General features: G+C 40.8%; 1 protein-coding gene across 1 annotated transcript in view; it reads right to left on the bottom strand.

Annotated features, from left to right (window-relative positions):
• Positions 1 to 732: 732 nt before the first annotated feature.
• ZNF318 (zinc finger protein 318) overlaps positions 733 to 25,828 on the bottom strand; it is a 34,045-nt gene continuing 8,949 nt past the window's right edge. The window contains exons 3-10 of the mRNA XM_067543119.1: positions 17,303 to 17,930; positions 14,010 to 15,428; positions 11,622 to 11,721; positions 10,173 to 10,459; positions 7,537 to 7,740; positions 6,963 to 7,062; positions 5,696 to 5,814; positions 733 to 5,243 (exon numbers count right to left, since the gene is read on the bottom strand). Coding sequence (XP_067399220.1) covers positions 1,716 to 5,243; positions 5,696 to 5,814; positions 6,963 to 7,062; positions 7,537 to 7,740; positions 10,173 to 10,459; positions 11,622 to 11,721; positions 14,010 to 15,428; positions 17,303 to 17,930 — 6,385 coding nt within the window. The 3' untranslated portion in view covers positions 733 to 1,715. The remainder of the gene's footprint in view (positions 5,244 to 5,695; positions 5,815 to 6,962; positions 7,063 to 7,536; positions 7,741 to 10,172; positions 10,460 to 11,621; positions 11,722 to 14,009; positions 15,429 to 17,302; positions 17,931 to 25,828) is intronic.

Below are 25,828 nucleotides of genomic sequence, written 5' to 3'. Positions count from 1 at the left end.
CAGTTTCTCTCCCCTCTACCCCTGCTTGTGTTTTAATAATAGTAGGAATGTATAGTACTGTCTTCTTTGGTTTGTGTTGGGAGGCATTGTGGGAAATGCAAGATAAAATGTTATATCTGTTGTGATTGCTTAATTGAAGAGGAGGGCGAGGACTCTAACAAAGGCTTCCTGTATTCAAAATGGTAAATGATGAAGTGCTAATAAAAAACAGTTTTAGACAGTGACTAAAAATTCTTCCTCCTCTTAACTGCTTAATTTTCACTACCTTTGCTGCTTTTTGTGATGTCACCATTTACACTAGCTCTCCAGTTTTTCAGCCTAGATGGGACCTAAATTTCTCTCAAAAAATAAAGCAAAAGCTTCTGAAAAAAAATCACGCTTTTAACATGCCCTTTTAAGCTTTTTAAAAAATGCACCAGGCCACTTTTTCCCTTTGTAGGTCCACCATTAAGCATAAAGAGTTACAGGTTTGTGTGGGGTAAAACGAGAAATATAAAATGGCAAGCAGCTGCTCCTTTCTGCTAACCTTACAGAATTCAGAACTTGATCAATTTCCCACTGAAGTCAATTGGAGTCTCTGTTGATTTCAATGGGAATTAGATCAAGTATTTACTGGTGGTGATCTTAATTCTCTACTGCTGTCATATTAGTCTCTCTCATCACCTGCTGCAGAATTTGAAAAATGAAATATTTGTTTGAAATAAAACCATGAAAATTTAGAAAAAATTATTTTGATCACTATAGGTTTATTTTAAATGATTTAACAAATAAAAAATGTTAGATTTATGCAAGCAAACATTTTAACGCTTTCGTCTTTGACAAACTCTACAAATGAAAGCCATCACACTACAGGTTTAATGGCTCAGGGACCATTCAGGGTGGGCATGTATGCGTCTGTGGCACACCGAGCGAGTCCAATTCCTGAGACCAGGGTTCAGATCTTCTGGTTCTTCAGAGCTGGGCAGCTGCTAAATGATTTAACACAAATAGTTACTGGATCACAATACAATGAAAGAAAGGCCATTTCAAATCATGTAAGTGACCTCAAAATGTCTGGTCCAGGTGTCAGGCCACAGAGCCTTACCGATTAGTCTTCTTCTTCAAAAGTGAGTTGACAGATTTTCTCCCTTGCTCAGTGAGGTGGTATCCACATGTGTTTATACAATACAGTATGAGATCATTTAAATACATGTGTAATACAACAATAATTACAAACCACAGGACATGAAACAAAGTCAACTCTATTCACACTTTCTGCATTTCAAAACAATGGAAGCAATCAAAATCATGCATTACAATTTGAAATACATTTTTAGTTTTAATTCTTCTGCAAGAGTCTCCGTTTCCGTTAGTTCTGAATGGGTTTTCTTGAGCTTGTCTCACAGGCTAGTCATGGAATGTTACTGACGGAAAAATGTGAACTGGAAACCATCCAAAAATGGTAAAGAATAAAAGACAAAAAATAAACAAAACCACCAAATCACACATTATGAGATTCCATTTTAATGGCAGAATACAGAAAAGAAATTGGTGAAATTACACAAGAAAAACATTTTACACAATCCAATATGTACAGAATAAAGTGTTCGGTTTTTGGTAAAACAAGTTTTAGTCAATATCTACTGCAGGATGCAAAATACTCCCATATTAAATGGAATATACATAACAGAATTCCAGCACTGACTCCTCAAATATTGGGACTAGCTGGGTCCATTTCAACCTTCTGGGCTCTCTGCTGAGCTTTCAGCAGATACTGAAGCCAGCTTGTTAGTTTCCAAACTACTGTCAGCAGTTTTCATTTTCTCAATTTTTGTCTTGCTCTGGACAACACACAATCCATTGTCACCTGAGCCGCCCTCCTTTGCAGGAGTTTCCTTGAGTTCTGGGAGGACAGTTTCAATGCATCCAGCAGCCTGGTTTTCCACATTGTCTCCATCACAGCTCAATGATGGCATTTCAGCAATGTCTGCTGTGCTATCTTTGTTCTCCACTTGCAGAAGGATCTCAGAGATTGGAGGAATGCCCTGTATTTCTAGAACTGGCATGCCCACTTCTGTAGTGTCACAATTTGATAAGCGTGACTCAAGGTGTGGGACAGCTGTTTCAGACATCAGGGTGCAAAATTTATCTTCCTGATCACCAGAAGTTAATGCAACAAAATCAATCATTTCTGATTCATCCACAGGCTGTTCAATGCTCAGTTCACTGGTTTTGCTGGGCTCTAGCCCAATGGATGCAATGGTTTCTAATTTCGGGAGTTCTTCAGTATCCTCATTTAGAATTCCTGCTGTCAGGATACTAAGGGGTTCGCGTTCCACTTCAATGTCCCCTAAACTGAAATCAATGCTTTCTAACTCCAACTCTGCTTTCAGGATGGGAGTGTCATTAGGTTTCACATCTTCTGGCTTTAAGGAATCCTTCTCATTTTCCATATTAAAATTTAGTGTGAGAGGTTCTGATTGTTCAAAGCTAAATCCTGAGTAAGTGGTGTTCAGGTCAAAGTCACTGGTTGCTGAAGTACTTAAGACCTCTTGGTTTATTTCTGTGTGGGTAAGGGTCCCCCCTCCAAGATGACCCACACTGAAGTCTGCTGGTAGAGCATCTATTGGCTCTTGAACCATATCAGACTGAGCATTAGAAAAGTCAACACCTCCTATTTCTAATGAATCTTTCTCAGCAATAAAGTTCCCTAACTTTATATCCGATTCAGGGCCTCCCAATGTATTATTTTCAACATCATACATTAATTCTAGTCTGGAACTGGGTTCAACAGTGTTTGCAGCGCAGGTGCTAACTAGCTCTGTGACTCTCTGCTCCTGATGGCGGCTGTCTAACGTTGCACAACTTGAACGTTCATCCCTGAGTTCTTCTTGTACAACTAATATGCTATTTTTCACTTCTACATTGATGAGACACGTGACAGGGACATTGACTTCATTAGAACCATTGTTTATTTCTGGATTATCTACTGTTGGGGTATATGATAGTTCCTGACTACTTTGTGGCTGGGAACGGACAACAATGATCTGTTCTTTTTTGTTACTAGTTTGGGAAGAGTCCAGTTCACCTGGGCATTTTGCTGTCAGTTTTGAAACCCTGTTTTGGATCTCTGAAGTCTGGGGGACTTCATCAATGACTGCTGACTGAGACCTTTCCAAATCTACATTTTCCAGTTTTACACCTCTTAAGGATGCGACATGAGAACTCTGTTCTAACGTTATTGCTCCTGAAAGATTTTCCTCACTGACTTTATCTGATGTGCCTAGTGGTTCAGGAATCAATTCACTCTGAATATATGGCAACTCTGGACTATCAATTTTTGTATTCATTTTACAGATGTCATCACTTAATTTTTCCTCCGTTAAACTGGGATCTCCCACTTTGTGGATTTCATTGTGTCTTTCATATAACTGAGCTCCCGGGTGTCTGAGACTAATTTCAAACTGAACTCCTGTTAACTCTGAGTCCTCCATCTCTACATCTTTCTCAGAGGTACTAAATACATCTACTTTGGTATCCACAGTACTGTTTCTCTTCTCCTCTCTGGTTTTCCTTTGGACCTCAATTATTTTTGAATCTTGGGGACCCTGGCAGACCTCTTGTTCTCCACTTGTTTCACCCATGTCTCTCATTTCTATAGATTTCTGGATATTGGTGACAGTTTTAATTTGTGTGACTGACACTTCTGGTATCTGAAGCTCTTGTAGTTTCTTGGTAACATCTGCCTGATCAAAAGTTTCCATTTCTACCTCATTCTCCCAGAGAACTGAAGCACCTGCTACTTGATGTTTAGACTGTGGGATTTCCTCCTCCTTAGATTTAGCCTGAAAGTCTGATGCAAGAACAGTTTGGGATTCATAGCTCACCTCCCCCTGAAACCTCTTCAGGATTTCAGTGCTCTTTTCTGCATAGGGTGTTGAAGTCTCCTGGACTTCTATATTCTCAGGTTCTGAAGCCCCCTCATCTGAGTGGACCTGACTAATCTCTGAGTAAGTAGCTATATTTTGGAAAGTTTCTGTCATGGAGGAAGGACTGCTACTTCGTTTAGAATCAGCTGGCATATCTGGGCTTCTCTCTATTTTTGCTAGATTAAAGTTTTCTCCATTTGGAACTGGGGAACTTCCATGTTTGCTATCCGATGAATTCTTTCCACCACTACTGTAAAAGATATCATAGAGATCTTTAGCATTTGCTGTGGCCAGGCAAGAGTTCCGTTTCTCTATTTTTTTAGCCTGGTCACTAAAAGCAGTAGAAGGTGGTGGTGGAGGGGGGCGCACTGGCATTGCCAGCATGGCTTGATCACACTCAGACACACCTGGTGCCACTTCATCTGCTGGGATGACTGCTGCCTGTTTAACTGGGGGTGGAAGTGAGGGTGGAGGGGGAGGTGGCTTCTCAGATGACTCATTCTTTTCTGGCACTTTCACATCCTCCTGTGCCCCTTTCAAAATTACCTCCTCTCCCCCAAATGCTTTTGAGATTATATCTGGAGGCAGCAGAACATCTGCACTGGATTCTTTCACCACAGGTAGTGGTTTGGTGGTGGCACCAGAAGATTTTATAGACAAAAAAGTGTTCAAAGGTGCTGGCTTGCTTACTGTTGCAGTTGCAGACTTCCTAAAAATCATGGTAGGGACTGGCAGATTGGGTCGAATTTTTGCTTGTGATGAAGTGGAAGCGACCGGTGTCCAGGGGCTAGTGTGTGGTATAACAGTCTTCCCAGAGAGTTTAATTTCAATAGGCTTGGCATGGGGTTTCCCAGACTGAGACTTGGCCTCCTCCTTATCTTTGCTTCCTTCAACACTCTCCTCCTTTGGGGCAGCTGCAGCTGCTCCTGGATTTTTATCCTCTCTCTCATTCTTTTTCCAGCTGAACTTTCCAAAGGAAGATTGAGTTGGTGATTCCTTTTTTGAATCTTCTTTCTTCTCTTCCTTCTTCTCTTCTTTTTTCTCTTCCTTTTTCTCTTCCTTTTTCAGTTTAAGCTTAATACCCAGTTTCCGCCCAGCAGTATCCATTTTGCCCTGAGTACTACTGGTTTCAGTAACCCCTTCTCCCAGCTCAGGAGTGCTCTTTGTTTCCTCTTTTTTTGCAACTTTTGCCTTCTTGTCTTCTTTCTGCTTCTCTCCCAATTTCCGTTTCATCTCATTCTGCCGCCTGCGTTCTGTTTCCAGGACCACAGCCAACCCAGCCTGACGGTCCAGGTTTCTCCTCTCTTCATAGAGTGGATTCTCATCCACATATTTCTGTGAAAAGAAATGGCACAATCTCAGCAGCTGTTACTAAAGAAAGAAAACTTTGCTCTGGAACAGTTCTGACTTGTTAGATTTGCCAGTTCAACACTATTAGCATAAAGGTCTTCTTCCTGCCAGGAAGAGGAAATAGGGGCTTCACACCCAGAATCCTGCAACTCAATGCTAAGGAAACATTCAAATTAAATCCGATATACTACTGAAATGTTTTGAAGTCAGCACTGGGATTAAAGCCTGACTTCAATATCATGCAGATGAATGATGAGCCTCTATATAAGCAGATAAATTCTATTCTTGCTCTTAGTGTGTTTAATTTGTTCAGTAGTAAACAGTAACACTACTCAGTATTATTTCAAGTATTCAAGTATTATTTCAAAGGGAAGGAAAAGAGAAAGAAGCAGAGGCTAACAAAGGAATGGCTCACTTCTAGCACACCAGGTACCAACCTTGTATTTCTCATTGTGGGGATGACTTTTCACATGCTGCTCTCCTGAAATTTGATCTCCGAAAAATTCATGACAGAGCTGACAATAATATCCAGTGATGGGAATCAGAAACTCAGAGCCTGAAAAGGCAAAAGAAAACAGAGAAATAAAACAGAAAACAACGCCTAAGCTTAAATAAAAGCCAAAAAAATTCCATGACAGGTATACCAGTGATGCAAAACCTCCAGCAACGTTCCTATTCATGCTCTTGGATTTGGGTATACTGCTCTTTACACTTCCAATATGGAAACCTACACTACCAGGAACACTCCTGAGATTTAACACATCTTATCTTCAGCATCATGTCTGACAGAATTATTTTCAATTTTTTCCCTCACCCACTACTATTTCTTAAAATATTAAACTGCTAATGCTTGTGCTTTTTATCTTCTTTCTCATCTCCAACACAAAGTCCGTTCAAATACTAATCACAATCTAGGACTGCAAAGTCTTCTAAAAGAAAACACTCAAAATCCACCATGCATGTTGGAAAAAGAAAACTTTCTCAATAAAGCTTAATTCATTGGGTCTTTGTGCTCACAGGAAACAACTTACTGCAACCTAACATACAACAGATCCTCCCTCCAGTGCCATTATCCAAAACACCAAGTTGAGAAGATTAAATACAAGATAGTAAATCAATTCCAAGTAGGACTTAAGTACATTACTTTTGTGCAGTAGGATTTTTTGATCCAAACATCATACATTCCTAATTCACCATAAATCCTTTCCTCTGAACTTTCTCAAATCCTCTCTATTCATAGAAACCCAACAAATTTACATCAATGGCCTCTTAGGGTCATTTCCCAGAATCAAAGCAAATATATAAAGGAAAGTCACCCGCTTTTAGTTGAAATACTAAAGTCCACCAAACGCTAAGTTTTGTGACCTTTTTCTTATTCCCATTGCTTTAGCAGCAGATCATCTCAGAACTGCTGGAGAGAAGGAAACAAATCATCTAACACTTAGAAGAAGCAACCACCACAAAAGTCAGATGTTAAAAACAGCTTATGTTTCCCTTCAATCTCACTCTTCCAAATATGAATAATCAGGAAGTGAAACATTCCCACCTAACTCGGACTGGTTACTATATTCCTACCATACACAGCAAAGATTTACACATTATCTAGAACCACAATGAAAACCTTTGGACTTCCTCTCCCAGAGCAACTGGAACCTGCTGGAGGGTAGATCAAGATCATATGTCGGAGAAAAGGAAGTAACGTACCTTTGGCAGGGACAGTTATCTTATCGATGCGTTTTACAAAGTCTTGTTTGGCCTCACTCTGGGTCTTCGAAGCCCAAGGTCTGTTGTAAGGATCCAGGGTCTATTTGCATAGTGACAGAGGCATACAGGCTCATTCATTACACTAAAAGTCAAGTACACTTTTCCTGTTTTTTTCTTTTTACATCACTTTAGTACAGTCAGAATCAAAATTAGAATACAATTATGTACAAGAACTATGTTCTCATCCCTTTCCCCTTACCCCTTTGTGATCTGTTACAAAGAAAATAACCTGTGAAAAGGTAACATATAAATCAGATCAACAAGTAGGTGGTATTTGAAATGCAAATTTTAAAAACTGGTGTCCTACTGAACTGAATACAAAAGCCCCATTTACACTAATAAAAAAGCTACACAAATTGCTGAAGATTTACAATAAGCAAATTACATTAGGTGATTGCTCTTGAGTTCAATATCACTTCAGGCTCTCTTGCAAAGTGTAATTTTGTGACTGATACTTCAGAGTGTAACTCCCTATAACATGAAATCTACTTAATGAAGGAGGCTTGACACATACCTGTCTGTGTTTCTTATTGTGCATGTGTGTGAAAAAGTCAAACATGGTCCCGCAGATGGTATTGCAGTCTTTGCACCAGTGGTTCCCTGCATCATAATATTCATAAATATTGGCCAACTGGAAAGGATGCTTGGATGACTGCGAAGAGGATTCTGCAGGCTTGGGACTTTTACCTCTGGACTTTTCATTTGTTGTTTTTGACTCCTGAATTGAACACAAGGAAACGTTTCTTTAAGACACAGCAGGACACACAGTGTGTTGGAACTCAAAACCTGCCTCCAGCAGAGACCATACACACAAAAAATATATATCACCTGCTAGTCAACGCTCAGGCTAAGTCCACCGTTTCAGTGAGCTGGCATTGCAGGCTCAGATGCTGTGTGGCCAATGAAGAGCTTCCAATAAGATTCCCAGATGTAATGGCTGGATGGTAGGTATGTAATCAAGGAACCAAATAAGCAAATACCCCAGGGCAAGCACCCTCCCCACTTTATGGGTTAAGTGTATGTATGAGTGGTGCCAGTCAGAGTACTAGCTAAACATCGCCAGGAATGTCTAAAAGCTCCCCATTGCCATACTGTGGTTATTGTAAAAATAACTTGGATGGAAACAGAATAAAAAAGGAATTGAATCAGTTAACTCAAAACTATTTAACAGGTAAAGAATAGTATCCTGCAAAGCTAAGCAAGTGCTTTGTATTTTTCAACAGGCTCCTGGCATCTAAGGAGCCAGAAAGAAGCCACTTTTACCCAAGTTTATATGGTACAATGTGTGTCTTGTGCTTAGATAAAACTTGGAATATAGGCTAGCGCTTTACGCACTTGAAGCCTACAACAATGGACACTGACCTGTAAAGGTGTAAGTCATATGTCAGAGGACCCCACCATTTTTAAAAGTAAACAAAATTAGTATCTTAAATTAGGAATCTGAAGTACAAATGAAAATCTGAGTGTGACAAATCAAACAATACTCACGAGGGACATAGGACTGAGTTGGCCCTGTTGGCTTAGATAATGATGTCTAGATATTGTCATTTGGTAAATATAGAGTTTGTGCTTTACCTTCTGATTGGGTGAAACAGCATCATATGACCATTTCTAATCTGTGCAACTGCCTCAAAAATTAACATTTTAAGGTAACTGAGCTGATACAAAGCATGGATATGTTGCACCATCTCCAAGCCATTCAGTTCCAAGTGCCAAACAAATCCAACTATATGACTACTTCATATCTTATCCATGGTCCCTACTTGAAGTTCTCTTTGACAATAGAGCCGGTGGAGATTTACAGACCCAGTAGCTACTTCCACAACTACTGACTCCTCCAGAACATAGTAAACATAACATTCTCTCATCTAGAGAATGTAGAGGGCAACACGTGATCTGTCAAAAGAGCAAAAAAGTGTATCCATGGTATCTGAGAAGTGGGATTGTTTTTGCTGTTCATTTTATACACACTCATATTTGTGGTCCTATGAGGCATTGTGTGTATGGAAGGGACAGGCCACAATAAGTCACATCTCTTTGGAATGACCATATTGACCCAATGACAGATGGCAGTCACTTCTCACCTCCTTTTATGCTTCTCTGATTTAGCAGAAAGTGAGCAGCATGCAGATCACAGTATCTCTCTTCAATACCAACAGAAACGGTAAAGAAAAAAGCTCATGCAGGAGAGGAGCCTTATTAGGTCCTCTTGTTTAACAGGCAATACTGCAGGATTGGTGCTTCAGTTCTATTCCACTAGTTTTATGTTTTCACGCTCCATATTTGTAGAGGGTTTGTGCCACCACACACTGACTATCCAGTCTCAGCAGACAGGTAAATTGTAAAGTATTGCCACAGAGACAGATACCCTCATGCCAGGGAGAGTTTGTTTCAGACCTGCCCCAGGGCAAGAACAATGTTCAGAATCTTCATGTCAGATTAGAAAAGGCCACAACCATTTTTTCTCTTTTTATTAAGAAGTTACCAATCGGAACTCCTGGGTGAATCTCAAGAGATTAACCCCAGTATCCCATGTGCCTGTAAGAATATACCAGCTGTTCCTGGACAGGGAGTAGAATTTTCCAAGTTAAAATGAGCAACCATTAAAAGGAAACCAGTTGACTATGAATATACAGAGTACAAACATCATAAGACAAAGTAAGAAGAGTGGAAAGCTCTATAAGCTGAACTCATGCATCCCCACCAACCCCTTTGCAAAATGCAGAATATGGTAATGCATAAAGAACGAAAACAAAACAAAACAAAAACTCTTGTGGCGAATACTATCTTCCCTCCAAATACATAAGTTACCCATTCAGAAAGTAGGTTCATACATCTCTCAAACATATACATCACCTTTCAGAGGCTATTGTACATGTGACCTATATACAAGTTTTAGGACTGTCCCCTGGAATATTGTTAATCTATTCTTGTGTTATTTTCACCCCTTTTAGTGTAGAAAATGTAGAAGAGAGGTAGCCTTCCCCGAAAGTGAACAAGCATGTATGTGTGCACCCGTAATGTTATACACAAATGTTAGCTTAATACATCTTGCCCTGATCTCCTAATGAGTGGCTGGGAACAGACACCTCCCCAATTTCCTCTTCGCAAAGTGAGGAAATCATTTATCACCCAAGTCTAAGATTTTACCTTATTGGAGAAGGGTGTTTTCTCCAGACCTTTTGCATTCTCTGACTTGCTGGTTTTTTCGGTGGAATCTTTAGTTTCCATGGATGGTTTCCGGGGTTTTTCAAAAATGTTTATCCCCAAGATCTGGGCTACCTTGTCAAGCTCAGATTGCTTCTTCTCTGCTGCATCAGACTCCTTGTGCAGCTCAGAAATCTCCTTCATAATGTTTTCTTGCAGCCGGTTCACTTCTGCTAATAAGGGGTCTTTGTGCCCATCCTTCTCCCGCCTTTTCTTCCGCAGCATCTCCCCTGAGCCAAATTAGGAGGTAGAGGAGTAGGAAGCGCAAGAGAGAAATCATGTTAAAACATGTACAATTATTCCAGTCACATAATACACTGTTAAATTAATAAAATATTTAGGTTGGAGTTTTTGACCAGAAAGGAAGAAACTGTGCTCTTGAGGAACAGGCACAATGGAGCCAGCTCACACTCTAAGAGAGAAACTTAAATTTCCCTCTTACTGTGTGACCAAACAAGCAGTCCTTTGCTCTTCTTGCATTGCTCTACAAATAGATTTCAAACTCCACCCTGAAGAACCCTGTTTCCTGGGATGAAGGAAGAATTCTATCTTTAGTTGGCTTAACAAAAGTTTGAAGTTACCCAAAAATATGTTCGACTCTGTTCAAAGACTGCTTGCACTCTTGTATCCATGTTGGTTCCAAGATATGGGAGAGAGAAGGTAGTGAGGTAATATCTTTTACTGGACCAACTTCTGTTGGTGGAGGGTAGAAGGTTTCAAGGTACACACAGCTCTTCAGGTCTGGGGAAGGAAATCAGAGTGTCTGAGCTAAATACAATTACAATCTGTCCCAACCTATATTTAGTGCAGACACTCTGATGTCCTTCCCCAGACATGAAGAAGAGCTCTGTGTAGCTCGAAAGCTTGTACTTTCCACCAACAGAAACTGGCCCAATAAAATATATAACATCAACTACCTTATCTCCCCAAAGAGGAATTTGCCTTCCCTCTCCAGATTAGATGTACTAAAAACAAGTAAATGAAGGGTAGACTGACAGGCTCCATTTCTGCTAAATTATCACACTGCAATGTACAGAGTGAAGTAAATTTAATTTGTCAAGTTGCTCAGTGGCACATTTCAGAAAGCTGGACACAAGGCTGGCCTACACGCTCTGGGTCAGTACAAAGAGGTTCCAATTCCAAAGGCTGTGTAAACAACTGCTGGTTGCAGAATAGTTGCTACATTTGCCTACATGCAGTGATGATAATGCAGTGACGGTCATTGCTTTGAAAAAAAAATTCTGGGGTGCCTCAAGTGGGAAAATATTAAAATCTCATATTCTAGACTATTAGTTGGATCTGTAGTCTTCCTAGCAGGTACTGTACTATGACATAGGGCCTTTAGAGCACATCCTGGGGGAAAAAGGAAAGAAAAGGAGGATCAGTACAAACCTTGTTGTTTACGTAGCCTATCTAATTCAGTCTTGAGATAATAGAGCTTCTTCTGCCTTGCTTCTCTGTCATTCTTCAGTTTCTCTCTCTCTTCTATGACCTACAAAGATTGGGAAGAGAAGGGCATGAAACTCCCATCTCCTTCCAGCAGAGATAAAGCAATACTGCAAAAGTGACGGCTCGGACCCCTCTGCAGTTCATTGGATGTCAGTCTATATATTCTAATCACTGTTCTCAAATTAATCTTTTGTTGCTAACTTTTAAATGTAATAAACAAATCCACTCCTTTTTTAGCATCTTTAGGTTACTTTTGGTATATACTTTTATATATCTGTGTTAATTTTTCAATCCAATGAAAATCCAAGAAAAAAGTCACCATTGTATCTAGACTTGAAGAGCATTAACTCTTGTTGCTACTACTGCACTGGTAAGTGTAGTTACCCTCAGAAAATCTAGTTTAATTTTTTAAATAATTCAATCACCAGTAAATTATGGGAGAGAGTGCAAGGCTCACGCTAATCTACTGAAAGCCTATGACATCCATTTGTAGAATATGCCTTTTGGCAAAGTAAAAACCAAATCCATTAGCGTAGAAACTCTTTTTACATTATGGCTAGGATTTTCAAAAGCACTCAAATGTCGGGTCTACTGATTTCACTGAGTGCAAAGTTAGTCCAACGCAGAGTACTTTTGAAAATCCCACACTACATCTTCACAGCATGCACACTTCAGTGAAAAATGGACTCTCTAGCTCTATATCTAGCTTTCACCTTCTACACTCTCCTTGGTTTTAACAGTTTAGTTTGTGTTTCAATCCTACCAAACAGTTTGTAATGCTGTGTGTTCTGAAGTACAACCCACACCTGTTGAGCTCCAGAATACTGTCAGCTTCTTGTATAACACAGCTAGAGACGTGGACTGAGGAGTTTGCACTGTCTATTTTCAGTGTAAATGGGCTTCCATATAGAAAACAACGTTCCTGTCCTAAGGAAAACATTTACAATGAAATATGAAGAATTGTTCAGCGTCCCCTCATCCCCTCCAGCTTTTAGAACAGACACAGCACGTTTTGTTACCTAGGAGAATCTGACAGCATCCAAGGACCCTCCAAGAATTTATCACTCGCTCCTCCCATATAAAACCAAAATGGGATACAAGTTAACATTAAGAAGTCTTAATCTTGTTGTAACCACAAAGAACTGAAGGGACATCACCAGTTTGAGAACCAGTCAAATTTGAAGAGTCAGAAGTATTTTCAGATCCCCCTAACAATCAAAGTTTTATGCTATATTTATTCTAGGAGTGCTTTATTGGCATAAGAATACCAGTATTCTACGCCGACAAAGAACTCCTAATGTGGATGCAGCTATACCAGCAAAGCTGTGCTTTATTTCAGTACACTAAGACCACTGCCCCAACAAGCTAGTATTGGTAAAAGCACAGTTTTGCCCCTATAACTGCACCAATACTAGAGACTTCTGCCTCTATAGTTATGTCAGCCAGTGATCACACCTCTTCACATTATATAGCTATGCCAGCAGAAGTCTGTAGTGTAGACATATGATTGTAAGGATATTTTAAAAACATTTTTCAATCCCTGATCCCATGTGAAAGGCCTACACAAATAGGCAATCTGACTATACAAAAGATATAGTGAAACTAACTATACAAATACTGCTGTGAAATGCACTAAGTAAATTTAAAAAGCAAAGGACAATTATTTCCTATAATCTCTTCCACTTCTTAGAACCTTTGGTGTCACTTGAAACAAATGTAGCAAAAAAAAAAATTTTTTTTTTGAAAAATGTTATGTTTAATCTGACCAGGTCCTTTAATACCTATTTAAGAATTTCTAAAGCATCCACCACTCTGGTCTCACTGCATCGTATTTAAAAAAAAAAAAAAATCATCAGAAAAAGCATGTTTACTTCCAAAAGCTCAACTGTTCCCCATCTCACCAGAAAACAACTATTTTTCCTGCTGATACATACAAAACTCACCTCTTAAAAATACTACTATCAATACTCCAAGCTCCTGTAATGTTTTAAGCATTACATAGCGGTCTTTATGTATTTCTGAGCCATTTCATAGCTGGTTGCACAAGATCAGCATTGCACCTCCCTCCCAAATTGTTCAGCAACAGCTCAGGAGCATATGACTTGTTGCAGCTTAAGTGAATTCAGTGTAAATATTGTTAAACTGCAAACACACAGAAAAACCTGCCCCTGAAAACGAAAAGCCAATTATCAAAGCATCAGCAGCAACTGACAATCTAACTAAGACACTTAGCTGTGTCAAAAGGGATTGAAAAACAAACACAGATACAAGTTAAGATACTAAATTTGAGTGGTTTAGCTAAATATTTATAATTCCAAATAATACACTCACCTTCTGTTTTTGAGCTGCCCGATTTTTTTCATCAGAGATCTTTTCCGTGGTACTTTTGAGTGGGCGTGTAGAAAGCCGAAGGGGAGTTTTGGAGTACGTGGTAGTGGTGATGGGGATTTGCATGAGCACAGAGTCACCTCTCTTGATATTAGGGGGATCTTTGCCCATGGAGACTGTCTCAATCACCCGGAGGTTTGGGCGTGTGGGGTTTGCTGGCATTGCCATTGTGAGAAGCCCATGAGCCTCTGGCAATGTAGGGTTAGGCTGCTGGGGAGGAGCGTACATTGGCCAGCCAGAGGCTGCATAAGCCATATAATGCCCATATGCATCATAGCCATGAGCGGCCATTGTAGGAGGTGGATAGTTTTGCGGCATCTGAGCTGCAGTGAATTGTGGATAGTTTGGAATTTGGTATTGGGAAACAGAGGTGGGGGTAGGGGGCAAACTGGCAGGAGCAGGCGGCGCTGAGGGGATTAGAGATACAGAAGCAACAGACTGTTCTGGTGGGCAAGCAGATAGCTCCTGACCCACAGCTTTGCTTTGAGAGTACTCTGATTTCTGGAGAGAGGACGTCTCTTTGGATGGCTGGAAAGAGCCAGGAGGTGATGCAGAGCGCTGCTGGCTTGACTCTGGAGAACGAGTGTCACTCCGGCTGCGGCGCATCTCCCAGGTTTCCAGTCTGCGGGAATCTGAAGAGCGATGATCAGGAGAACAAGATGCCAGCTTTTTGCCATGGAGGCGTTCCTGTGTGCGGACAGCCAGTTTGCCAATTTCAGCCACCCCAATGTCAAGCCCAATGGTTTTGAGCAAGTCATGAATCTTTGCATATTCAGTGTTGGAGTCTTCCAAAGCATCTAGCTTTACAGCTGGAGAAGGAGGGGGACTCACTTTCTGGCTTGTAACTTCACTTCCACAACTTACTGGGGGCTTTTGAACAGAGGGTGATTCAGTTTTGGAGTCTTCATCCTCATCACCATAAAGAAATTTTTCTTCATCCTCAATGTCAGGAAAGCTGCGTCTTCTCTTCTCCTGAGCACTGGCAGAATCAGCCATCATGCCCAGAATGCGGGAGAAGCCACTGCCATCCTGACTTGCCCTCTCATGAGGAAGCAGGAAGTCAGTATGACGGTCTGCAGGCTCTGATTTTGGTTCCATCTTCTCCTTGTGACTTAAGAAGTTTCCAAACTTCTCTTCAAATGTAAAGTTGTCACTGGGAAGCCCAGAAAGTGAACTCCATTCATATACACCATCATGCAACTCCTTGTTTGTAGACTCCACAGAGTCTGTATTAAACCGTTTGAGGAAATTCTCCACTTCAGAGGCAAAAGGAGTGATGCTGCTGCTTTGGGACAAAGAAGAATGACTTGAAAGGAGAGGGAGATCTTTGCTGGATGCAGAGCTGCTCGGAAAGCCCTCAAGCTGAAAAAGAAAAGAATATTTATTACAGCTCCCCAAAAGGGGGATAATCACTTCACCTGAAGAGTTCAGTCAAAAGTTTAGAAAAAAGACAATACATGAGAGCAACAAACTGTGGAAAGGGAACAAAGGAAAAGAAGGCAAGCATTACAGAAAAGGTCATGTACTTGGGTACGTCATGAAGATGTTTTCCTGGGTGCTTAAGAGAATACATCCACATGACCACTTAGCATTTTATTATAATTTCTCAGCAACCTCACAAATTGAAGCTTTCTGCTGTGAACTTCTATGAGACAGAGAGCTTTGTCACAAGTTTTAATCATCTACAGACACAGCAACTGAACCATCCCATCTCAAATACAGGTAAGAATGCATAGATTAGGGATATTTTCACTCACTTATATACAGTGCGTGCATGCAACTCATTCTCCCTTGAATAGGGCTTCTTCTAATATATCTAGCAAAGACCCTATACTTTCAGAGTATCCTCTATTACAAACACCACCATTACAAAACCAAAGCAGATCAGTACAAGATTTTGGTTGAAGTAATGTACTGAAACCTGAGGCAATGCCAAGCGTCCCATTTATCACAATAATCCTAAATTCATACCAATGATCTTTAACTGCTAGCCTTAATTGGTGACTGAACTATGTAATCTTATTTCTCATAACAAACAAGATTGATTCAAGCCTGATCAGTATTTGAATGGCAGACCAATGAAAAACGCAAGATTTGTAAAAAAAAATAGTACTGAACTCAGTAGGTGGCTCTCTTCACTGAGTCATTTCTAATCTAACACTCCATTGTAGATCTAGAGGATACTGTAGCTGGAAGTGCCATGCAAGTAATCTACTGACTGCTTGTGTTATTAAAGTTACTATAGCACTTTCTGTAAAAGTTAGCACTGATCCAAGTGCCCTGGCATTTCATTCTGCCTCCCTAAATTCTACTTGCATATGAAAGTCTTCATTAACTTCCCTAAACTATCATGTAGAGAGCTACCATGAACTGCGGAATAGCTGTAAAGTTCCACCATCCAACCCAGATGCAGATGCACCATTTATTGCTAGTTGTATACCCATTCACTCAAACCCAGCTATCATAGCTTTAACGTAACACTTCAAAATTCAACACACAAAAAAACAGGTAATGCAAAGATTCAGGTTCCTACGTAACATTAACCTGGTCATATTAAACACATGTAACATCTTTTATTCCTTCTTCTCCTCTCTAAATATACAGGTTTAGTATATTTAAGTTATTATATGTATACTGTACAATAAAATATACAGGATGTGCATCTTGGCTGAGTTAATGTTGCTGGTACCCGGCTTTTCACATCTCCTGACTTAACACTTATTTAACTGTGGGGTCCTTCTTTAGAATCTCACCTCAAATGTGGGTGTTTAAGGAATGGGGAAGGAAGTATATCTTAATTTTGTACCTATGCAGGAAATGCAAGAAGCCTCTTGTTATGACAAGGACCCCACTAGATGTCACTAAAGCACACGATTTCCCCCCACAGCTATCACTTCTCTGGAAAATCCTTGGCAGAGTCCCACCCTGCATATAAATGAAGATGTTTAAAAGGAGGGCATAGAGCTCTGCTATCCTGAGACTTAAGAAACTAGGGGAAGTGTCCACAAGTAGTCCTAAGGTACAGAGAGCAATTGTGGCTTCTGTAATGAATTGTACTGGTTCAAACTCCAGGACAGCGAGGGCAACCTGTAAGAGACTCACCACCAGTAGGACAGACTGAATTAAGGATGCTTGTTCTATCAGAGAAAAGAAAAAGCAGGAGACTGAAGATCAAATTAATGCAGTGGAGCACAAAGTGACAGTTCTGAGAAGTAGAGAATACTTGTGGGTCAAACCTGCATTGGGGACTCCATTTCCACTTCCACTCGTTTCTTCAGGATAGATTTTTTGGGCATGGATGGCACTTCATCAGGTCTGTACAAGTACCGAGTCTCAGAAGATTGCAATGTGCTAGTCAAGCCAGGGATCATGTAGCCACTGCCAGACAGATCATGGTTCAAGTTTCTGCTCCGTTCTTCCTCTTCTCTTTTCCTCCTGGCACGGTCAAGTTCTCGGAACTCCTCACCCAGATATGATGGGCTTTGACTTCGGCTGCGGCTCCGTCTGCGGTAATTTCGTGTTCCCAATGTGAAACTGTGATGATCCCCACTCATGCCATGCATCTTCTCATCCTTGTCATACCGAGGGCGCTTCGCTTCTCGCCCTCTCTCCTCTGGCCTAGGTGGGTAGGAGGATTTCCTGAGTTTATCACTGTCCCTGTCAGGTCCCCTTGGCAGTTCTTCACGATGACCATAGTGTGGACTGTAGTCTGACCGGTGGAGGAATACATCCCTGTTGCGGTAGTCCTCATCATGCCTCATTATGTAGGGACTGGAAGACTGATCTTCATGAGAGGGATATCGCTCAAGGCCTCGAGGGCATGGGAGGCCTCTGGTAAATATTGGACCATCAGCCATGTCATCCCTGGTAAGAGAGACACATGGAGTTAAACCTAAGTCAGTGATCAGAATAAGTTTTTCAGTCTCTCTTACTCTACAGTAGCAAGACTTCATATTGTTTTCAGAAGACAATGTTCAACTCATGGCATAATTGAAAAGCAGCACCTCTGAAGCCCCAGAAGAGGACCACCAGTATCAAACACATGACACTCCACCTCCCCCATATGGGACCATCCTAAAAATACAGAAGTCCAAACACAAACCCATACTGCAGAAGGACAGCCAAGATTTAATACAGGGACTGAATAATAGGATTGCTTTAGTTTTGTGAAGGAAAAAGGCTACACACATGGTTTCTAAATTGTATTACTACTAAGTTTCTGGCCACAAAAGACTCCTATATACTCTGGTTGTGTTACATAGGAATTATTCAGGATAATTTAGCTGTGCATTGGACAAATGTGGCCAGATCTTCAGCTGGTTTAAAATCAGCTATGCAGATTAACACCAGCTGAGGATCTGGGCCATGAATTCTACCCAGGTTTTGTGCATGAGTTATCAGTGAACACATTTATAGCATTCCAAAAAAAGTTTTGTAACTAGGGATGTAAAAGCCTAAATATTTACCGTTTAAACTGGGGGGGAAACGGGAGCAGCAGCTGGGCTCGGTTCCCCGCGAGCAACAGCAGCTGGGCAGCTCTTGCTCGCGGAGAGGCTCGGAGCCCAGCACGCGCACGGGGGGGCGCGCAACTGTGCTTGGCTCAGCTCCCCATGAATGACAGCTGCCCACTACAGCTCTGCACGCATAGCGAGGGGATGGGGGAGAGGCCAGTGCTAGGCAGCTCTCACTTGGCAGTGAGGAGCTGAGCCCAGCACGGCCTCCCCCCCGCACATGTATTTAACCATTCTATTTTTAGAACATTTAAATGGATTCTTAATTAAACAAATTTTTACATCCCTATTTGGAACCTCTTCAAACTTCAAGAGGACACCAAAGCAGTGAAGTCTGTGCATATAAGAAATTCACTCCTTTGTGCTAGCCTCAGCCTAGATGGAAAGAGTATAAACTATGTATGATATGAAATCAGCCCCTGCCCCAGAAGCACCTTCTTTGGTGACTTGTCCCTATTAACACTCCCCAGGGCAGAGTTGCCCTGTTTAAGAATGTTTTTCCCCCAGTAAGCCTTTCTGGGACTGGCCTTTAACAGAGCCAAGCAGCTGCAGCCCTGAAGTGGCCATTTTGCAACTGGCAGCTGCTTGATGTATCTCTTCCATCTGGTAAGTACCTGTTACGCTTTCCCTGATTTTCCCATATTCCTCTTACTGGGAAGATGGCACATTTCACAGTATGTAAAATTGATGCCTGTACTGGACTTCTTGTAAGACACAGCTAGTCACAGCTTACTTTATAGATCAATATTTGACACACTGAAATTATAATATTTTGGCAAGAATGCTGAAAGCAAAATGCATTGGGTTATAAGGGACAGCCTGAATAGGACCTGGGGAATCCACAACTTTCTCCCAAGAGCTGCATGTGAGAGTAGTCTTCTAGATTATGGAGGTGTAAATAGCAACTAATCCTTCAGTAGCATTAAGGCTGTGTTCAAGTTTCAATTAAGTGTGATTTTAAGCATGAAAACAAATACTGAAGTTAGCCTAAGTTTTAGGATAATTTTTTTTAAATGCAAGTCTGACGTGTGACCCCTTACAAAAATGTAGGGCTGGTGTCTAACTGCTTTAGATCCTTCTCCTATTCAAGACTTAACAGTTCAAACTTTCAGGAGAGGTAGTTCTAAAAGTCTCATGTACTGGGTACTTTTTAAATAAAAATATTAAAAGGCAACTAACTTATTTGGGAATTTACTTAAGTGCACTGGAGTCATGGGAAATTCCCCTGTGTCGCAATACTTTTGACCTTCTGGAGCACATTGGGTAGCTTGAGGAGTCTGTTATATGGAGCATGGTCCAACCTCAAGTATCCAAACATTCTAGCTAGTTCCTTTCAAGAGCAGGAAACAAAAGTGCTCCTTTAGCTTCTAATGAAACAAAAAGAATAGGGAAAAGCCTGCCTAATCAACATGCCACATAAGGGATGGACAATGGATATAAGACTGTCTACAGGATGAAATCCCAAGCATATCACCTCCTATTCAAAAAACTCCATAAATCTGAGAAGGGATGGGTGAATGGCATGTGATTCTTGCAAAATGACATCTGCAAAGTATCAGAATTACAGTAAATATATTCCCATCTCTAAAGATATCTAACGAATAATTACCATTAAAAATCCTAAGCATTAAAATGGCTGGAAATGACGAGATAAGGTAGTCTGCCTAAGTATTCTATTCCCCTTATAGTTTATATATTAAATTAATTACAATACTGATATGCAAAAAAATTCACCTTCTCCATTCCAGTAATAACTTCAACTCTGAGCAGAAAGACAATTCTCAACACACTTCATATGTCACTAATAGAACACAGTCATTACAAACATTAGTGATGGAGATATACTGAAAAAGTTCTTTAGTACTGTCTTGTGGATCAGAGTTAAAGTGGAAGTACGAATTAACAAGGTTACATGATCAGATGTTTCTAGCTTTGACTTCTGGCAACATATACAAAATAAGCACCAAAATATTTATACCACAGTAACTGAAAATAACTTGCACACATATAAAAGCTGATTACAGGGCACAGATGACTAACTTATTCTTCACTTTCAGGAAACACCTTTTCAGTACCATCCCCTCCTGTTCCTGAGATCTCACTACACCCATAAAAGATGCATGAAAATGTCAGGGGAGTAACGGAAGTGCTTTACCAAATCCCTTCGGCTGATTTTTTTCTGCAACTATCACACTCTCACTTGCCGGATGGCAATCAACAATCCTTATGAACTCTGATTATAGCAGCCAAATTAAGGGGATCATTTAATGATATCTCAGAGGGAAAGGAGTTGCAATTGTTTCATGGCTGTAATCAGAAAGGGCTCCAAAAATACACTCTGGACAGCAAAGAAACATGGATTTAGTCACACTGGAAAGCAAAGGATAAGCATACCTGTGTACAGGGGCAACCATATATGAAACAATTGGTTACCCTACAGTAACTGTGGTTCTTCAAAATGTGTTTTCCCTACATATTCCATTGTGGGTGTGCCTGCTCAAGCTCAGATAGTTCAGCCAGCATCATTGGGGTTGCACCTGTGCCCTGAGTGTCCTCAAGCTTCCCACCCTGAAGATATAAAGGGTGAGGCAACCCCAACTGTACCTCAGTTCCTTCACCAATAGAGAATCCAGGGGTTACAGAATAGGAAACAAACGGCAGAAATGGTCAGTTTTCACAGTGGAGACAGGTAAATAGTGGTGCCCCCTAGGGACCTGTACTAGGATCTGTGTTGTTCAACATAGTCATAAATGATCTGGAAAAAGGGGGACACAGTGATGTGGCAAAGTTTGCCAACCATACAAAATTACTCAAGGTAGTTAAGTTCAAAGCCAACTGTGAAGAGTTACAAAGGGATCTCACAAAATGGAGTGACTCAGCAACCAAAATGGCAGATGAAATTCAATGTTGATAAATGCAAAGTAATGCACATTGGAAAACAATCTCAATTATACATACAAAGCAATGGGGTCTAAATTAGCTGTTACCATTCATGAAAGATCTTGGAGGCATCATGGACAGTTCTCCGAGAACATCTGCTCAATGTGCAGTGGGAATCAAAAAAGCTAACAGAATGTTAGGAACCATTAGGAAAGGAATAGATAATAAGCCAGAAAATAGCATAATGCCACAATATAAATCCATGGTATGCCCACCCCATGAGTACTGTATGGAAGTCTGGTTGCCCAATCTCAAAAAAGATATATTAGAATTGGAAAAAGTTCAGAGAAGGGCAACAACAATGATTAGGGGTATGGAAAGCTTCTATATGAGAAGTGATTAAAAAGACTGGTATGTTCAGCTTAGAAAAGAGACAACAAGGGGGATATGATACAGGTCTATAAAATCATGAATGGTGTGACAAAAATGAGCAAGGAAGTGTTATTTACCCCTTCACATACCACAAGAACCAGGGGTCACCCAATGAAATTAAAGGGCAACAGGTATAAACAAACATACAGAAGTACTTCTTCATATAATGTACAATCAACCTGTGGAACTCGTTGATAATTGCCCTGTTTTATTCACTCCTCTGAAGAATCTGGCACCCACCATTGTCAAAAGGTAGGATATTGGGCTAGATGGAACATTGGTTAGACCCAATATGGCCATTCTTATGTTCACGTGTTCGTCCACATATATTCCACTGTTGATGACTCACAACCAGTGACCTACATTGTAGTAGGTGGGTGCTAGGAGCCTACCTAAACAATGATTATAAGACAGCACTACCAAAATGGGGATCCTGATGCTTCTACCACAGAGTAATGGTGAACCCCAGATATCTCCCCTATGTATCTCTTGTACTGAAAATTTCTCAAAGAAGCTACTTGAGCTCTAGTGAAGTGGGACGTAACACTCAATGGTGAAGCTGGTTGGCTTAAACAATGGTTGGCTACTTCATAATACAACTTAATGAATGCAGAAATCCAGCTAGAAAGTGTGTGTGTTGATATGGTCTGACGTTTCACTCTACCTCCATAAATTACATATAATCGAGGAGGGGGGAATTCCCTAAATGATTTAGTTCTGTTCCAATAGGAAAGCGCCCTACAAACATCTAGGGTGCAAAATTTAGCCTTCACCTTCTGGGAATGTGGTTTTGAAAAGAAAACAGGCAGATGTATTACATAGTTGACATGGAAGTTAGAGACTACCTTTGGCAAGAATTTTGGGTATGTCTTTATAAAAAAACACGTATATAGGTTCTACCATAAAAGCTTGTATTTCCTCTACACTCCTGGCAGATATTACTACCATACTACCAAAAAGGCTGTTTTGATGGATAAATGGAACAGGGAACATGCAGGTAGAAGGCATAAAAGGTGAGGTGGACTTATTACACCTATCAGTACAAGGTTGAGATCCCAAGAAGGGGGAAGATTTTCTGACTAGGAGATATACTTGCATAAGGCATTTCAGGAACCTTGCTACTGTAGGGTGTAAAAACATAGAATATCCCTGAATTGGATGCTGGAAAGCTGGGATGGCTGTCAGGCGGCCCCTCAGAAAACTGAGATAGTCCAGAGTTCTTTAAACACAGAAGGTATTTCAGTACATCTGGTGGCAGGTGCTAAATGGAGTCTATTGATGCTGCTGGGTGCAGATAGTAAATATTTTCCATTTGGCTGTGTAGGTAAGTGTCAGAATCCTTTCTACTATGGATAAGGATGTTTTGTACCTATGAGATACATGTCCTTTCCACTGATGTTAATCAGCCAACATCCAGGCTATGAGGTGCCAGAAATGTGGATCTGGATGAAGAATTATCCTCATCTTTGGAATTTCACATCTGGCCCAGCCAGACTGGAGGCTGAAAGGAGATTCATCACGTCTGATAACAAGAGCTCCCTCAGCCATGCTGGTGCGATCATGATCAATGTATGAGTCCTGCCTGAGTTTCTCTGAGAACTCTTGGGACCAATGAAATATCAGGGTAAACATAAATTAAGCCTGGGGGGCCAAGGTATTGGAATGCATCAGACAGAGATCCCTGACTCAACCCATCTCTGGAGCAGATCTTGTGGCACTTCTTGTTCTCATTAGTGGCAAAGAGGTCTATGGATGACCCCATTTCATGAATAGGTTTTGGATACTGGTATCCTTTACTGACAACTCCTGGATAGTAACGATGATCCACCAGCACGTTTTACAACCCTTTTAAGTTTATGACTATCAGGGTAATCTCATGATGGATACAGTGGAGATAAGGCTTCTTGAGAGACTTGCACTATCATATCCAGCTAATGTCTGTCAGGCTGATACATAGATTTCAACCACTCCTGCATGCAACAAAAGGTGAAATCTGGTATGCTGAGTTTTGTACATGCAGGAGGCCATGTGCGCCCTACAAGTTAGAAACAAGTTCTTACTAATGTCGTTAGATGAACTTAGGTAGTCGGTCAAATCTACTATGGCTTCGAATCTTTCTTAGGGCAAATAGGCCACTGCTGTTTTAGAGTCCAGAACCACCCCTATAAATTCTATCCTTTGAGTAGGAACTACTACAGACTTCTCTTCATTTACTTTTAGTCCTAGGAAGTCAAAAAGTTGCACGGTCTGTTGTATGGAACTGGTGACCTGTTGTAGAGACAAATGAGTCACTTAGTACGGATAAACTGGAAATCTGTGTCTCTTGTGATAAGCTGTCACCACTGCTAAGCATTTGGTGAATTCTCTCATCACTATCAATAGACTGAATAGTAGGACCCTGACTTAACAGTGGCAATTGCCCACCTGAAACCTTATATATTTTCTGTGGGCAGGATGAATTGTTAAATGAAAATAAGTATCCTGGAGGCCAAGAGCTGCATACTAGTCATGTGGATCAAGAGTTGGAATTATCAAGGTCAGAGTCACCATCTTGAATTTGAGCTTGCAAATGAAGGTGTTCAATTGTTTCAGGTCAGAATAAGACACCAGCCCCCCTTCTTTGAATTAGAAAGTAATGGGAATAAAACTCTGTCCCTCTCTGTTCTTGAGCTACTGCTTCCATTGCTCTGAAATTCAGAAGTGATTCCATCTCCTTGAAGAATCCCTGAAAAGAAACTTGGAAGGTAAGTGGAAGCAGGGGAGGATCTGGAATTGGATAGAACAGTCCACATCTACAATTTTCTGGACCTAGCTGTCCACAGTGATGGAGTTCCAGACCAGGATGATACTTCTTGGGATTTGAGCTAATCTTTTCTGAAACAATTTGGGGAGATTTCTCGCTGCTCAAGGAAGGATCCAGGGAACAAGACAGACCTCTTCCCTTTTCTCCTCATCCCCTGAGGTTTTACCAGGGGATTAATCTTTAGAAACAGCTGCCTTACATCCATGAACAGAGAAGCCAGGAGGGGCACTCTGAGGATGAGTACTTAGGAATTTCAGGTCCAGCCACTCTAGGATCTGAAGAGGGATGCATTGACTTATACAGAGGGAACATCTTCACGAGATTCCATAGCTCTTTGGGTTCTCTTTGAGAAATAGTTACAAATAGCACATCTATCCATTATGAGCCCCTCACCCAGAACCTATAAGCAATTGGGGTGCCAGAGCATTCAGAAGCATTACTGCATCACATGGAGGGCAATTTTTAAAGCCTAGAGATTTACATTAAGGACAAGTCCGAGAACCACAGTCTCATGGGCAAAAAAGGAAAACAAATTTTCTATCAAAAACTCTAAAGCTAACTCAAGTAACTAACTGCTAAGTACTTCGCTATTTACAATACAATGCATAGGCTACACAGTAAGCAAGAAATTCGGACACTGAAAGTTCTGACTCATAAAGGAGGCGGGTGAGGGATGGGGACAGGCACCTGAGATACAGTTGGGGTCACCATGCCCTTTATGCCCTCAGGTAGGAGGTATAAGGACACTCAGGATGCAGATGCAGCTCCAAGAGAAACTGCTAACTAAAAGAATCTGAACTGAAGTACATGGGGCGCATGAACACCAACAGTGGATAGATATGGGCAAACATTCAAATAAGAATATAAGTTTATATTATGTCCCTTTCTCCTACTCTTCTCAGTCTGGTTTAGCTGTTGCTTTTCATACCTTTTTAGCCCCATGTTCCTCACTACTTCTTTTACCATTTCAAATTAATAACAAAGCTTTATCAGGGAGTCAAAGTGAAAGTTATTAATTTCTCTGAGGGAGGAAATATCCCTCACAGCAGGACATTTTCACTTTTACATTAAAATAAACTGAGTGGCATACTATGCCACTTTTAACCATATAGCATGACCACAAAACATGATATATA

This window comes from Emydura macquarii, unplaced genomic scaffold (assembly GCF_026122565.2).
Source record: "Emydura macquarii macquarii isolate MOO-44397 ecotype Brisbane River unplaced genomic scaffold, CSIRO-AGI_Emac_v2 contig_781, whole genome shotgun sequence".
Lineage (NCBI taxonomy): Eukaryota > Metazoa > Chordata > Testudines > Chelidae > Emydura > Emydura macquarii.
Note: the sequence above shows the minus strand (reverse complement) of the source record. Positions and strands in the feature narration are given on the sequence as shown.